The following is a 17,214-nucleotide window of genomic DNA, read 5'->3' on the forward strand; positions in this document are numbered from 1 at the left end:
TGAAAAAGTGATCTTTTGATCTACGGATTACAATTTGGCATCCAAAGAGGGAATCTTATATTCCGGAACAATATTCCATCTCTTATTCCAATTATATCAGTTCATGTAATGTGTTGTAGTATTAAAGTGTACATATTGTTAGAGCATCCACAACTGTTACCGTTGGTGGCAGAGCGTGTTGAGGGAACGGAAGTCACGAGGTGAAGGAGTGAGGGGAGGGACGTTCCGCCCCCGACCAATTAATTAGGACTTGTCGTGAAGGCCACTTGTGGGCTTGCGAGTGAGCTTTCTTTTTAAGAATTCTTAATTTAAATAACCGGGAAAATTAATTTTAAATTTAAAAATTACTACACTATTTAAATATATTCATCACCCAATGAATTTCTATACAGTTTTTTTTTTTTTTTCATTTTTAAATCTTCCAATACTTTTTTCCCATCTATAAATACCCGATTCACTAAACATTTCTTTAAAAAAAAAAGAAAAAAAAACTGGAAGCACACTAGCGAAGGAAAGAGCGATTGGAACGTCATGTCATTGTTGATAACCTTATAAACAAGATAAAAAAGAAAAAAATAACATAGGTGGCTGGGTCAAAATTAAGCTAGCTAGAGTTCCTCGATTGATAAAATAGATTTGGGCACGGAAACCCTCTCTCGAATTACATACATTAATACGTACTCCCACAAAATTTAGCATGTTTTGATCTGATACGGGTTTTAAGAAATGTAGTAGTAATAGAAAGTTAGTTGAAAAATTAGCGCAATGTGTACTCCATAATAGTTTTATAAAAAAAAATGTAAGTAAGAATGACCTAATAGAATGTGAGGTCTACCGCAAAAAATGATAAAAGCGAAAATGTGACAAACTTTGTGAGATGAACGTAAATGGAAATAAGTGACACACTTTGTGTGACAGGAGAGTAATATCAATAGAATATATAGAAGCCGAAACTAGGAACATCGCGCCTCACGATGGTCCTGTTCCAGGGGGACGGGCCAGGTGATCCACGTAGCGGATGCCCTTAGATTCCATAATTAATCGAAGTATCAAAGTAATGCAAAACTTTGGAATGTTCTTGGTGGAAAAAGAGCCCCCTCTCTCTCACTCTTAGGCGCTGCTCTTCATTTATAAATAGAGCCGCAAAACAGATCCACTTCATGCCCACAATTTCCATCCCACATAGGAAATTGTGAAAGGAAACCCTAGCTTAAAAAAACAATGGAAAAGATAGGGAAAGTGGCGTCGGAGAATGGGGTGGTGATCTTCAGCAAGAGCACGTGCTGCTTGTGCTACGCGGTGCAGATCCTGTTCCGGGACCTCGGGGTGCAGGCGGTGGTGCACGAGATCGACCACGACCCGGACGGGAAGGAGATCGAGAAGGCGCTGACGCGGCTGGGATGCAACGGGCCCGTGCCGGCGGTGTACATCGGCGGCAAGCTCATGGGGTCCACCAACGAGGTGATGTCTCTCCACCTCAGCGGCTCCCTCCTCCAGCTCATCAGGCCTTATCAGCAGACCTTGTCCTCCCATGATTAATCATTCCTCATATATCACTTCAATTCCGAGAAATTAGGTTTTCTCTTTTTCTAATGGTGTGTATTTGTATCATTGTATGTGTGTGTTATGAGAATTGAATAAGACTTGCTGGATGGGGAGCTAGCCAGGAAGAAAGAATGAAAGGGTAATGGTGTGATTAATTAGGGCAGGCAAAATAGCTTTGGATTTAGCTCATTAGCTATCATCGCTATTAACTTATTGCTTTCTTTCAAGGAATATTGTTGTTGTTCTATTTGCTTTTTGCATATTAAATGAAGATTAATTACTTTGATCGATCTTGGCTTCAAGGGTTATCTTGCTTAAACTGCCCTTTCAAACACCCAGAGTGTTAATTAACAATAGTAGTAGCTACAACATACAGTGTCCAATGTCTTCTTACATGTGAAATTGATTTCTCCACTTGATTATAGTTCTATGTATAATGTATTATGCTATGTATATATGTTGATCTATATGAATGAAGATCATCCCAACCACTATATACCATAAGTAATGTTACACCAAATTAAGGTTGTCATTAATATTATTATTAAGAAACTCAAGGACAAATTAAACATTTTATATATGAGACCAAGTTAAAACGGCACTTAAATTTTATCAACAGACGATGTACGGAGATTGTATTTTCCACCTTATTGCAAGCTTCCCAAATAACATTGATAGCAATTGGCAAAGCATTGTTGTTTACTATTATGGCCATCAGACGTAACGAAGAACCTTGACACAGAAACATGAAGTCAAATTCATGTTGGCAAATGAAACAAAAAAATAAATACAATAATATCTCACATCGGTGTAAAGAGAATATCGTAACCACTATATATGTCTAATGGGCCACACAAACCTTCGCCAAGTGGCATATCCTCTTGTGTATTCCACACAAATCGCACTCTTACACGTACTTTGCTCCTATCCCTTACAACAATATGGCGGTTATAGTCGATTTGTACATTATTGTGTGCAGGGAGTGTTCCACTTTTAAAATGGAAACTTTAACAACTAAAAATCATATCAGTTCTCGGATACTGGTATCACAAAACATAGTTATCAGTTACTGATATTGAGTTAAAAAACTGATATAGAGTAAGAAATTGATATTCATGAATCACCAATCTGATATGTATTTTTTATGCCAAGTGATATCAATATATTTGCGAATTGATGTAGTTTTTTGTTTTAAGTTTAAGAAAAGTTCTGTCACGATCTATCTCCATAGTGTGCAATATATATGTTTGTTAAGTTATACTCTCTCCGTCCCGGATAATTCGTCTCACTTTGATCGGACACGAGTTTTAAGAAATGTAATGAAAAGTGAGTTGAAAAAGTTAATGGAATGTGGATCCTATTTTTATATATACTCCCTCCGTCCCACATAATTTTACACACTTTGACCCGGCACGGGTTTTAAGAAATGTAATGAAAAGTGAGTTGAAATAGTTGGTGGGACGTGGGTCCTACTTTTAAAGTATTGATTTTATAATAAAATGTGAGTAGGAATGAGTTAGTGGAATATGAGGTCCACTACTAAAAATGGTAAAAGTGAAATGGGTAAAATTATGTGGGACGACCCAAAATGGAATACTGGGTAAAATTATGTGGGACGGATGAAGTATTAGTTTTATAATAAAATGTGAGTAGGAATGAGTTAGTGGAATATGAGATCCACTACCAAAAATGATAAAAAGTGAAATGAGACAAATTATATGGGACGGACCGAAATGAAAAAATGAGACAAATTATCTGGGACGGAGGGAGTAATATGAACATCATAATAATTTCACTCTTTAGTCTATAAAGTGCTTGTTTGGTAGCCTAGATAAAACTAAGATATAGTTATAAGGCTTATTTGGCTGTTTGGTAGATAAAATAAGGCCATGTTAGGCCATCAAAACCTATTTCGACCCGCTGCGAATTAGTTCCAAATGGTGGATTATTTAAAAGTACGAAAGAGTGAGATAACATATCCTTATCTTAAAGTCCATCTTAATTAACTATCTTGCACTAATTTAACATGCCTATCAAACAGCACGTGTGGACGACATATATGTTTTATCATGCTATCCGTTAGAAAAATATACAACTGCATGCCTAGAAACAAAATACTCCTATATGCTACATATTGAGGCTATAAAATAAGCAATATAGAAAATTAGTTGTGTGAGTGTGCATTTGAGAGAGAGTGAACATGAAACATGAATATATTTGCCAGGAAAGAAAGGGACAATACTATGCTTTCCACTTTATCAAATTCCTTGTCCATTTCTATTTACTCCATTTGCATAAAGTTGTAACAAAAGAAAAAAATGCTCCACTTTAGAATCCATGGATTCAACCACTATATTTTAGATAAGGAAAGGCATGGAATTCCCTTAACTTTTCCCATATATATTGTTTCTTTTTTGGAATCATCATATTTTATTTACGTATATCAAATTAGTCATTGAAATAATATACTAGTACGTACATAGCACATACCTCAACGTCAAAACTTTATAATCTTGGACCATTTTGATTTTCGAATTCGCATAAATGTCATGGACCAATTTTTCACTGTTCGTATTTTGAATTAAATTTGTAGTAATTGTTTATAGTTTTAGGAGAAATATATTTAGTAAAAGAAGTAAAAGGGACGGCCGTTTCACAATTTTTCTCCACCATATCATATCATATCACAGTTTTAGTGTTTTTATTTTTTTCGAGAAGGAAAATGTATGTTATTTCGAATCTGACAAGACAATATCTTAAAGCCATATATGAAACTTCAACTTCTAAATCATTACATCTTAAAAAAATATATCAATAAGCTCAATCACATGTTAGGAAAGCATCAAAGATCATGTCATAGAGAAGGGGAATCACTTCGATCATATAAGATCTAGTAATGAATGGCGAAGACCAAAAGGTTAAATACGAATCTCAATTTTATTCTCATACCTAAAAAATTATGCGTTGGATCACGTTTGAATTTTGAGTTTGATGTATTGGTTGTTTAATTTTATTAAAAGATTAATCAGGCCCTCTTCCATTTCAATTACAACGTACTACACGTGTATTTCATTTACTTTCTATACTAATTTCAAAATTATTGCTCGGTTTATCGTTATGATCGATCCTTATTTACTCTTCAATTTCGTTTATTTTTGAGGTCATAGTTGTATTAGGCATCCATGACATAAGCCTCTTCTCATTCTTCTACCCATCCAATCAATCATTTTGCTCTCTCTGCGCCAGATCACAACTTCAATACTAAACTATAGTTGCAAGTTATATCTCCGATAGTAATTTGCATTATTCAGTCTTTATTTTTGAAATAATTATAAAATTGAAATACAAATGAAAAAATATATATATAATGAAATATTAGAAACATTCAAAGCTACACATCCTAAAAATAGAAAAATAGTATGAATGGGATCCCATCCTTCAACATCGGGCAGGGGTGGCGCCTCAACTGTCTCCTCAGAGTGTCGATCCCATCTTTCAACATCCGCTTATACATAGGATCCGTCGCTGCATGCCACTTTTCCGTTGTTTCGATCATGAACTGCGTCATCTGCAGTTCGGCGAGATTGCTGAGCTCGGGAGTGATCAGAGAAGGAGCTTCCGATTGGACCTCTTGGGACCTGCTGGCACTTCCCCTAGCCATCCGCATCGCGGCCTTTTGCCCAATCGGGTGACGGCGGCGGGAAGACGATTGAGGTGTCGGGATCTCTGCCTCAGCTTCGGGGAGTTCGTGGGAACTGGCACTGCTGCTGTACTCGCCGCAAGCGTTGATCTTCGTCCGCTTAGGCTACCCAGCTTCAACACCCGCCATAAACTTGGGGGAATTCTCCACCTCAAGATAAACCTCCCAATATTTGAACTCCCCGAATCCATTTTCACTGTCGAGGAACTGCTGGTGAGACAGAAACATCACATCCTCGGAGGTCATGCCGCTGGTTGCCGAGCGGATGTTTTTTTGGCGGAGTCCGGCAAATCGGCTGAGTTGTCTCCTCAGTCACTCCCATTGTTTCAGGCATTGCTCTGCATCGTGAGGCTTCCCGCCGGCTGGTTTCCATTCGAGGTAGCTTTGGCTAATGCGCCACCACATTCTCTCGATGTGCTGGTTGGCCGAGACGTATGGATCCTCGACTACACTAATCCATGCCTTTGCCAGGGCGACGCATTCCTGAACGCTCCAGACGGTCATCTTTCTCCCGCTGCCTTCCTCCTCCCCCCGCCCTACCATCGATCGCCGCACGCGAGCTAGTGGCCTTGCTCTTCCCCGCCCTCCGCGTCCTCGTCGCCGGTGGCTCTGCTGGCTGCGTGGCTGGCGACGTCCGCGGAGTTATCCCCAACTCCTCAAAAGAGAACATCTCGACGCCAGGGAACTGAGTCTCCAGGGCAGTACGAGTCTCCAACGAAGTACGCTGGGAAGAATCACTGCTCAATAAATCCATATATGGACGATAGACATTGTCCACAGGTGATTGGGGGACACCCTGCCTGCTCCCTCCCGCAGCGGTAGTGGATCCCTGTTGCATTTGGGGTATCATCATCCCCGGTTGCATTTGGGGAATCATCCTCGACATTTGTTGCATTTGGGCATCGACCCCGGTATCTGCTGCATCCCCGGCATCTGTTGCATCCCCGACATCTGTTGCATCTGGGGCATCATCATCCCGGGCATATTGTAGTACCTGGGCATCATCCCGAGCATATTGTAGTACCCAGGCATCATCCCCGCCATTTGGGGTTGCTGCATCATCGTCGTCATTTCGGGCATCATCCCGTACATTGATGCACTTCTGCCAGTATTTCCCCCGACTCGAGAGGGAATATAGGACGAGGGAATATTCTGCTTTTGTGACTCGCTCGTGGCGGGGGAATCACTATCGTAGTGCTCCATTTATTGTCAAAAGAAATGAATGTAGAGAGAGAGAAACTCGTTAAAACAAGTGGTGCGAATGAAATGAAGTTCAACGAGTCGTATATATAGAGTTTGTAAAAAAAAATCAAATAAAAAATCGGACGTCCGTCGGCATGATACAATGGCGGACGTCCGCCCGCCGTCGCGACGGACGTCCCGGCAACACCGCGGATCTCCCGTGTCCGCCTCCCTCCCGCGTAATGGCGGACGTCGGGCACGCCGGGACATCCGCGGTTGGCGATGCTCTGACCTTCCAATATTTATTGTGGTGTGGCCTCGATTTAATAATTTGCTTAATGGGCTAAGTTAATACTAGTACCCGATATTTATTGTGGACCGGGCTCAATTTAATGATTTGGTCAATGGGCTTATTTAATACTACTCATTTGTGCTGGGCTCTTAATCAAATGTTTTGATTACGGATTTTAATAATCTTAAGTAACATACCTCTGGGTTTAATTAAGTCGCAAGTAATTAAATCCTTTTGATTGTTAAGGCATTAATAATTCTGAAACAAATGCAAATTCTGCGATGATGCATGTGATGGAATTTGTATACCACACATAGACATGACTGAATTCAAAACTCTTCGAGTCTCCATTTCATCATTCAAACTAGGTCTGAACGCCTGGATCTCTTTTTCTATGAATTAAATTCTCAAACAAATGTTTATTTTTACTTATCTCTCTTTTCCTAGACCTAAATTCTATCGGCTTCTGGTATGTTCATAAATAAATATCTCTGCTAGAAAATGATTTGCAAGTGATATATCAGATATGTGGAGTCCAAAAATCCAACATTAGTCTTTTTCGGAGACAAACAAAACTCCAATAGATAGTGATGAATCATTCCAAGGTTGTCTTAAGCTTGTACTCCTAATAGATAGTGATGAATCAATCTATTTTCACTATTCTTTGATTCTTTTCACATGAAGTTGTCTACTTCATATGTTTTTTACTACTGTTAAATTTCATTGATAAGAGCAGGAAAAAATCATGCAATGAAGATCTTGCAGTAGAAATTTGCTGGATGCACAATATTTTTACAAAAACGATAAATAATAGTATTACTCAAATCATGTAAGTGGGTAAACACCATATATAGTATACCGAAGAAATTTTATCTCTCTAGCATTTGGAAATCGATTCTGGCAATTGACATCACCAATTACGTAATGATATTCCAACAAATACTGTTGCGATGAAATAAAAAATAAATATGATTAATTAAGTAAGCCTTAATTTAACTACTTTCTCATACTACATGCAAACCGTGATCAATAGCCTAGTTTGTCTCAATTCACGCAATTAAAGTACTTATTTTAAATTTTTGATACAAAAATGGTTAGAAACGAATTTTACTTCAAAACAACTATTTTGACGATTCCTCGTCTATAACTATTTATAATTTTATATGACGCTGTTAGTATTTATTTTCAATACAATATATAATGACAGTCTTTCTTTTACAATAATGAGATAGTCAAATAAAAACCTAATGTTAATAATTGGTTTCACTAATGATTATCACTTATTATTGCAATGAGAAAATTAAAAGGAGTTTCTGAAAAAGGGGAGCTACAAAATATTGATATATTATATTACCTTCATTTTATCTATAGATATATTATTCCAAAACCCGATACTATACTACTACTACTCGCACTCAAATATATTTTCAAATCCTACTCACTCCGTTCCATAGTAATGGACGCATTTCTTTATGGCACGGAGATTAAGAAAAAAATATATTAGGTGAGTTAAGTAAATGGAGAATAAAGTGGAAAATGTAAAAGGTAGAGAGATGGAGAGAGAAAAAAGTAAGAAAAAGTAAAGTAAGTTTGGAAAAATGTATGAACTTTTATTAAAAAGAAAAATGACTTTATTAGAGCAACTCCAAGGAAAGAAAGTAAATGAAAAGAGTATATCATGTTTATACCTTCTCAAAAAGTGCAATATACATTTCTAAAAATCAATCAACTCCAAGGATAAAAGGTATATAGAAAGGTATATCGTTTAAAAAAAATAAAATAATAGTAGAAAAATATTAAAAAAACCTAAAGTGTAATACCTTCTCAAATATCTTTCCCCTTGGAGAATGATTTTTTATGAAAAAAAAATAAATATGGTGGTTATATGATTTTACCTCTCCATCAATGGAGTGATAAAGATCCTCTTTAAAATGGGAAAAGGTATACTACCTTCTCAAATACCTCTCTCCTTGGAGAATGTTTTTTCATGAAGAAAATGTAAATATGATAGTTATATTAATTTACTTCTCCATTTACCTTTCTCCTTGGAGATGCTTTTACTATAGAACATATTAAAATGACAAAATAACTCTATTACTATGGCACGGAAGGGAAAAGAGTATAACCAACCAACCAAACCAACATTTTAATTAAATAAAATAATGTTGATGAATTTAAAAGTAGAGATATTATGACACGTGAAAAGTGATAAGAGTGGGTTTGGAGTTTTGGTTAAAATTCCCAGAGCTTCAATCATCAACATTTCTGCAGAATCCTCAATCTAAAAGTGGAGATATTTTAATTTCTTTTAAATTTTAGCGGCATGACTGAAGCAGAGCAAGATACTCACACTCAAACCACCGACCGTCTCTGCGATTTCTGCAACGACTCCAAGGCGCTCCTCTACTGCCGCGCCGACTCCGCCAAGCTCTGCTTCAGCTGCGATCGCCAGGTGCACTCCACGAATCCGCTCTTCCACAAGCACAACCGATCGCTCCTCTGCGATTCCTGCACTTCCTCGCCCTCCTCCATCTTCTGCTGCACCGAATCGGCGCTTCTCTGCCAGAACTGCGATTGGGACTCTCACAACAAATTCGGATCTGTCCACCACCGCCGCCCGCTGGAGGGCTTCACCGGCTGTCCTTCCGTCAGCGAGCTGCTAGGCTTTCTAGGGTTGCAGGATTTGGGGAAGAAAATATTGGATCTCGACGAATTTTCGGATGTGTTGGTGTGGGAGACGCCGTCGGTTGTCAGTCTCAATGATTTGATCGTCGGGAATGATTATGATGATTCTGCGCCTGCTTTTCAGGCTACCGGCGTCCCCTCTTTGCCTAAGGTTTTGTTTTTGGCAAAATTTGATTTCTGAATTTTGTATACGCACAATTATGCACACATTGTGACGTCTATATGCTCAATTCATTTCACAATTTAGGGTTTATCTGTTTCATTCTGGTAAAAAGCTTCTATGGTTTTATGGTTGATGATGGTCTCTGCTTTGTTGTATTAATGGTGGAGATTTACTTGCAGGGATCTTTGTTTTGGTGTGCATAGCAGATTGAATACTAATTTTTTTCCCTCTTGTTGCAAGATATCTATCTCTGAGTTCAATTTTTCTTTGTGTTATCTGATTTTTGATATGGTTTTTAATTGTAGCAGGCACAGCTGTTTTTTGTGTTAGACACTAATCTTCTGTTATGAATTTGTGTATCCATTGCTTATATTCTTGATATGATTTACTAGTGGCTTGTGGTGTTGCTTGCTCTTGGATTTACCTTTTGAATGATGTGAATCTATCAGAATCGAAATGCATTGTGTGGTAAACACAAAGGAGAGATATTTATCCAACTTCAAGATATGGCAAAGAAGGATCCGAACTACAGTGGTTCCCTTGACTTTGAAGCCTATACTGAAAGTACTCAGCCAGAAATAACTGCAAAATATTTGAAGCCGAGTCCTGGCCTTGAAACTAAAGTGGAACCGCTAAAAGTCCCTTCTTATGAGGTAATAAGTTTGAGTTGGTTGAATTTATGCTTTGAGGAAAAATTCTTGATAATGATAATATGTTTCATTTCATTTGTTGCAACGTTTTTTACTCATGATCGGCTGTCTTCCAAAACATGCAATTTGTTCAGTATGAATAAAACTGTTTTTCCTCTATTTTTGCAGCGTAGTAATGTTGATTGGTGTTTTGTTGGAGGGGTTCAAGATGAAGGCTTCCCTTCCACGTATTTTGGTGATTTCGCTGAAATGAGCCATTTAGTGCCAGACAAGGATTCAGATGCCTGTGACAGTACTGGTTTTGCAAATGGTCTCCAAGAGAAGCAGTCATGTGTTCCTGGGGATTCCAAGGCCTTTCAACTGCTTCCTACTTCGGCAACACGTGAGCTCAACAGCCAAGAACGAGACTCTGCACTATCGCGCTACAAAGAGAAGAAGAAAACTAGAAGGTAAACTTCCAATCCCATGTCATACGATGTATGCATGAAAGCTGTATAAAGTTCTCTTAAACTTCCCATGGTTGAATCTATTATAAATTGAGCTTCTTAGTTCTTACATATTCGAGTTTTGGGAATTCTTGTGTGGCAGGTATGACAAGCATGTGAGATACGAATCAAGGAAGGTTCGAGCAGAAAGTAGGGTGAGAATAAAGGGTCGTTTTGCAAAGATGAATCAGTAATTTATGCTCTGCAATGGTGTTTGAGTGGTTTCAACTTTCAATAGTGAGATTAGTCAGGCATCAAGGTTGTGCAGATTCGAACGTCTGGTGATATATGGGTCTGTATATATTCTTTCGATTAACTGATATATATACTAACAGCAGCTTGTTAGGGATTTAGCTTAGCTTGTCCTAGTTTGTGCTGTCAATTGCACACCTTTGTATGTTATCATCTTCTGGTTTGATCCAGGAATGTTTATGTATGTGTGTGTAGGTTTGTAGCATTCGAAATTAGTGATATGTAAGGTGAGGGGGATTGTTTTTAACGGCGTGTGCATGTTTTGTTATGAGAATCTATAGTTTCACTGTATTCTTTTCTTGTCTCTTATACTGATGGTATGGTATGCACATGGACAAATAGATTACAAATACAATGGGAGTTGTTCAGTTACCATGATTATTTGTGCTAAAGACCCTGGTTAATCTTATCTCTTGTTTGGTTGCATTTTTTTTAAAAGTTCGTCACGTGAAATGTATTTTATTTTGTCTCTATAATGTAAAGATTAGATTGTATCTCATAATTAACTATCTCACCATCATTTCAAAGACTAATTTAATCCTACGAAAAATTCTATTATGGCTCTTCTCATATTGTATCTGTCGATGTTATCTTATCTAATAGACCGAACGCCACCTGTAATGTAGTACTCCATCCGTCCAAAGAAAATTGAGTCACTTTTTTTGCAATCATTTGAAAAATATTGTACTCCCTCTGTTGCATTATGAGTCCCGGTTGAGTTGGGTGCGGGTATTTAAAAAATATTTGAGTGTGTAATAAATGGAGTGTGTGATAATGGAATGTGAGATCCATATGCATTATTATTTGTTTTATTCTTTGGATGTGTTTTTACTTTTGGTCAGGAATAGAGCACCTTCCTTCCTATCAACACCGTGTTCTTGAAATTGGTATCATATCCACCGCACATATCTGCATACCGATCGCCATAGCTCATACCATAATAATGATTATTGCAATTCTATCATAATAATACATCAAACTTTGTTAAACATATATGGAGAACTTCAAGATAGACCTAATGAACATTAATGAAACCACCTCCATATGTCTTGAACTTAGGTTGGGCTTTATTTAGTTATTTATGGGCTTTTAGATTTATTGATTTTTTGCGAGTTTCCTTAATAGAAATACCGCTCATCTTATTTCGGTCAAATATTAATTTAACCAAATTTATTTACATTAAAGAAAACAAAGTTGGGGTATATATGAAGGAAGATATCATTCTGGTTTTGATTGATTTTAATTGCAATTTATAAAGGCTCATGCATGTTTTCTTAATCAATAATGAACGGGGTCTGGTCTCCCATATTTAACGGAGATTTGTATAATCAAAGTCTCCACCTAAAAACTCGTATTAGCCCCAAAATAATTAACAATTTAATTCATTAATTACATACGTGCACAATGCCAAACTTATATGACCATAAACTATCAAATACTAGTATAATACATTTATTTCAGTTTTAGAGGTTTCTTACAAGTCACGAACACTGCCTTTTTAGTCAATTAACACGTGCACTTAAATTATTATTATTATTATTATTATTATTATTATTATTATTACTCTCTCTGTCCCACAAAAGTTGAGATAAAACTTTTGAGCACGGAGATTAAAAATTTATATTAAATAAATAGGAGAGATGAAAAAAGTAGAAAATATAAGAGAAAGTAAAGTAAATGATGGAATAAAGTAAGAGTGATTAGATGTTTTGTCTTTTGTTAAAAAAGGAAATGACTCAACTTTGTTGGGACGGACTAAAAAGATATACGACTCAACTTTTATGGAACGGAGGAAGTATTATATTTTATGATTTTAAAAATTATTTTAAGAGATACTTAATTAATAATAATTGCTAACATATTAATCATTAGTTATTATTATAATAAAAACATATACTAATTATTTTTAATTATTTTAATAAAATAATACTCCGTATTAAAATTTTAATAATATGTAAGAATCTTGAAATTATGAAAATAATACCTACGAAATGTTAGGGAATAAAAATTGTGTAAAGTTACACTACTTTTCATATAGTTATAATAATTACTCTTATTTTTCTAAGAAAAATAATGAAATAAACATAGAAATAAAAATCAGGACAGCTTATTTTTATGAGGAAAATAGATAAGCTTACTAAATTAAACAGCAAAATCGCTGGAAATTTAGTCTCCCAGAATTATTATTCCAATTCTTTTTTTTTTATTGGCATTTTTTATCGATTCTATTTCTTTTATTAGGTCGTCAAGTCAATCGTTAATGTTACTATCTCGACTAAATAATGCAAAAATTAGTTAATCATTAAATACAAAATAGTTGGTATGCATTTGATAAAGTTAGGAAATACTTCCCCAAAAAAGCTATTTTAAATTTTTAGGTGCTTAACATATCGAAAGTTATTTTTCTATTTCTCTCTTTAATTTTTTATTCTTTATAACAATATCAATTGTGAAAGAAATTTGTGGCCATTAATTATAACTACAAGTAAATAATATTTTCTATGAGCACACATTTCTTTATAATTAAATCGTTGATTTATAAGTCATGATTTTCATGATAATACAAAAATTGCAACATTTTATATATGTTGATCAAATACGTAATTAGTTAAAATTTACATAAATAAACGGTTCTTTATTTTTATTTTTCCCTCAAATATGGTTAAAACTGATTTCCATTTTTTACCTCAAACATAATTTTGAATCCTTGATTAAAAAATTAATCATAACACCTTCTTCAGACATCACCCCAACAAACTAAACAACAAATTTGGTGCAATTTTGCTCACACACTCAACCTTAAACAAAATCACGCTATGTCTAGTTTAGTATTTAAAATTTAAATAAAATTGATCAGTATATGTTTAAATTGAAAAGAACAAAAAGACAAATAGGCAGAAGGCGCGGCGAATCGTTAAGTATGTATTATTGTAACCTAACTAAGAAGAAGTGATTCATATAAGAAATTAATGAAATAACTTGGTCCTTACCCGTAGTCATCAAATTGGATGATTCTATTATCACCCCAAAAATAGGTTCATTATTAACTCATCCTCAGATTTATAATATTTCTCCAAAATATAAAATTATCCTCATAACAATTTAAATAATTTTATTTTGTACTAAATTTTAGGCATTTGTGCATGTCTATAAGCTTTTTACATTTTAATCATCATCATCCAAACTATCTATGCAGGAAAAATTATTATCTAAAAATGAATATTAGAAATGGGTCACTCACCCATTTTAATCACTGGATACCATATTAGAAATAAGTCGCTCACCCCTTAAAAGGTCTAATAAGAGGGAGAGTTATCCACACTTATATAGAGAAGCTAGGATCATCACCAAACCGATGTGAGATAAGGATTTGGAGAATTTAACATAGTGATTATTATAAACTACTTTGGAGTAGTTCCTTATCGTTTTCCCGTCCTCTATCATATTGATGCTTAGCGAGTAAATATAGTAATTGGTCATGGACACTTTTGATCTTCAGAGTGTTTTACAATAATATTGTAATTAAGACATAGTATTATTATCTGAATTCCAAACTTGTAGTAAAATAAATCTATTTCAATATAAAATGATATTGCATAAGTTCATAACTAGATAAAGCAAAAAAAAATTGCTCAAATTGTAGCTAGAACAGATAGGGGTAAAAAGGAGGTCAAAAGATCCAAATACGATTTTTGCCTAGCTACCGAAATAGGTAGTATTCACTTTATTAGCGATTCTGTGGATTTCCAAGATATATTTATTTTGTTTTTTCAAAATCAAAATGTGATGTGTTTTCAAAAGTTACTGCTTTAGTAGATCTAGTTTGATTGCTAGCTAAACACATTTACTTTCCTCAAAACCAACGTAACATATATAACTCCAGAGTCTGTTATACTACTAAAGTTTTATTTTTATTATATATATATATCGATGCATCGTAAGGTTCATAGGGATATAATATATTCAAATAAGAATTCAATTACTAATTAAAAATTATACGCAAAAAACAAATTAAAAAGAGATTACAAGTATTAGTATTTGTTAATCTTCTTCCAATACAGATAATTAATGGTTTCATTGCAGCTTCAAACAGCAAGAGATGTCATACCTAGGTATAAAAAGCGAACTACATGGGCAACATACACCAACTCGTCATTAAATTATATACTCGTACATAACCAAAACTACGGAGATGAACAAATATTAAACCAAATTCCTAAATTGTATTAGTGGAAAATTTTCTAAAATTTGAATCTCTTACATGTTTCTTAATTATACCTTTAATTTAGACTAATCTTTTATTCTATTTGTATCAAATTCTTTTGGTCGATTTTTTTATGACAGAAAAAGTTACAATGGCTAGATAAGATGAACTTACTAAAACATAGTTGTATTATACATTACATTTTATATTTATTCCCTAGTGCAATAAAATACAAAATTACCATTACAAGAGAAATTAAACGTAATTTATAGCAAGCTAGACCGATAATATGATATGACCAAACATAGTCATCACCTATAACTACTTTAATTAATGATAGCTAAATTAATATATTAACATAAACTCAAAATTTGTTCTTAGCCACAAAAAAATTGTCATAAATTGCATTAATATGCCTCAATCATCTCAATTATTGCTTGAAAAACCTAAAAGTACTTCTTATAATAGTTATGTGAATCATATTTTGATCTTTTTCGGTTAACTTAGTTTTCATGTTGCATTCGACAATTTGTCAGTATTCATTCACATAAAACAAAATTATTCTACTCGAAAACTAGAGTAATTTCCAGTAGTTACAGATCTGGAGTAGTTTTTACTATTAGGGTAACTTCATGCACGTTGTCTGTCAATAATACTACTGTTAGGTTTGTTAATTTAATTTATAAAATTTGACGGATATTCATATTACGAAAAATCATCGTTTACATAACAAAACCTCCCAGGATTTTCAAGTTAATATAGATCATTTCTTTTTCGATTTTGATATAATTATACTACTTCATATGTTAATTCCATTTTTATCTCTAGATCGCACCTAAATTTTGTAATGATTAGTGCTCATATATACGAAATACTTCCTGTGTCCCATAAAAATAGTCTGCTTCTATTTTTGGTAATATTTTCTCTCTTTACTAAGGTGGATCACATTTTACACTACCAATACTCCAATAATTTTTTTTATCTTTCCTCTTTTCGACCCTCTATGCATTAAAAATGTGTCGTTCCAAAAATGTCTATTTTTTTAGGGCTGGGAGTATATTAGCAATTTAAGATACGCATTGAACTTTTTTTAGATCTGATTTACGTGTCTACTTAATTTTTTTACTACCACGTACGTAGTATTTCAAATCCCAATACGATCTAGACTTCATAACAAAATAATGTACTGATAAGGTTTTATAAATCAACGTTTAAATGCAGTTTATTTCTAAGAAACAGATCAAATGGTAAATCCTTTATTGTGACTATAACACATAAATTCGTGTGAGACGGCGGATAGATAGATCAATCAAGATACAAACCCTAATTCAAATATTTTCAAATTTATAAATAACCTACTTCCCCCGTTCTGCGGTACTTGAGTCATATTATTTTCTGCACTCGTTTTGGAAGAATGATAATAAATAATTAAAGTGGAAAAATAATAAAATAAGAGAAATAATAATGTATATATTACTCTCTCTTTTACGGAGGGAGTATTTATCTTGTTTTATAATAAGATCTTTGCATCTCAAACAAGAGACTCTCTCCATTGTTATTAAACATGCATATTTTGTTACTAAACTAATGAAATTAGAATAATGGGGTAAAGTAGGTTGCACGAAGAAAACCCATCTCTCTAAGCCGAAATGGCAAGTCGTGTAGAAAGTTTGTTTGTTTCCAAAAAGGAAATAAAGAAATTAACGAAGTGCCGCTTTAACCCTACGATATACCTTGAAATAATATTTTAAAAAAAAAAAACTCAGAGAATTATAACGTGGCACCCAAACCTAAGATATACTATAGATTTAGACTTTGGGTGAGCAAAATAAAAGTGAGAACATCGTGTGTGCCTTCAAAGAGGAAATTTGGGTGCCGAATTCATAAAGGTTACGCTAACTTGGAATATTCATTGCATGAATAGCCAATTTAACAATTTTAATTACCACTATCACAAAAGAAATTCCTAACTTTTCAAACTTTGCATGAAAGTAATGGGTTTTGCACATAATTAGTGAAATGAGATTAAATTAATGCATCCCAAATGTGGTATTTC

General features: G+C 34.6%; 2 protein-coding genes across 2 annotated transcripts; both read left to right on the forward strand.

Annotated features, from left to right (window-relative positions):
* The first annotated feature begins 1,142 nt into the window (after positions 1 to 1,142).
* LOC125212798 (glutaredoxin-C13) lies at positions 1,143 to 1,833 on the forward strand. The gene has a single exon (XM_048113057.1). The coding sequence runs from the start codon at positions 1,222 to 1,224 to the stop codon at positions 1,537 to 1,539; it is 318 nt and encodes a 105-aa protein (XP_047969014.1). The 5' UTR covers positions 1,143 to 1,221; the 3' UTR covers positions 1,540 to 1,833.
* Positions 1,834 to 8,932: 7,099 nt separating this feature from the next.
* LOC125210357 (zinc finger protein CONSTANS-LIKE 13-like) lies at positions 8,933 to 11,245 on the forward strand. Its single transcript, XM_048109916.1, has 4 exons — positions 8,933 to 9,555; positions 10,017 to 10,220; positions 10,386 to 10,666; positions 10,806 to 11,245. Exons 1-4 carry the CDS (start codon positions 9,043 to 9,045, stop codon positions 10,894 to 10,896), a joined length of 1,089 nt encoding a protein of 362 aa, XP_047965873.1. The 5' UTR covers positions 8,933 to 9,042; the 3' UTR covers positions 10,897 to 11,245.
* Positions 11,246 to 17,214: the final 5,969 nt, after the last annotated feature.

Source organism: Salvia hispanica, chromosome 3 (assembly GCF_023119035.1).
Source record: "Salvia hispanica cultivar TCC Black 2014 chromosome 3, UniMelb_Shisp_WGS_1.0, whole genome shotgun sequence".
Lineage (NCBI taxonomy): Eukaryota > Viridiplantae > Streptophyta > Magnoliopsida > Lamiales > Lamiaceae > Salvia > Salvia hispanica.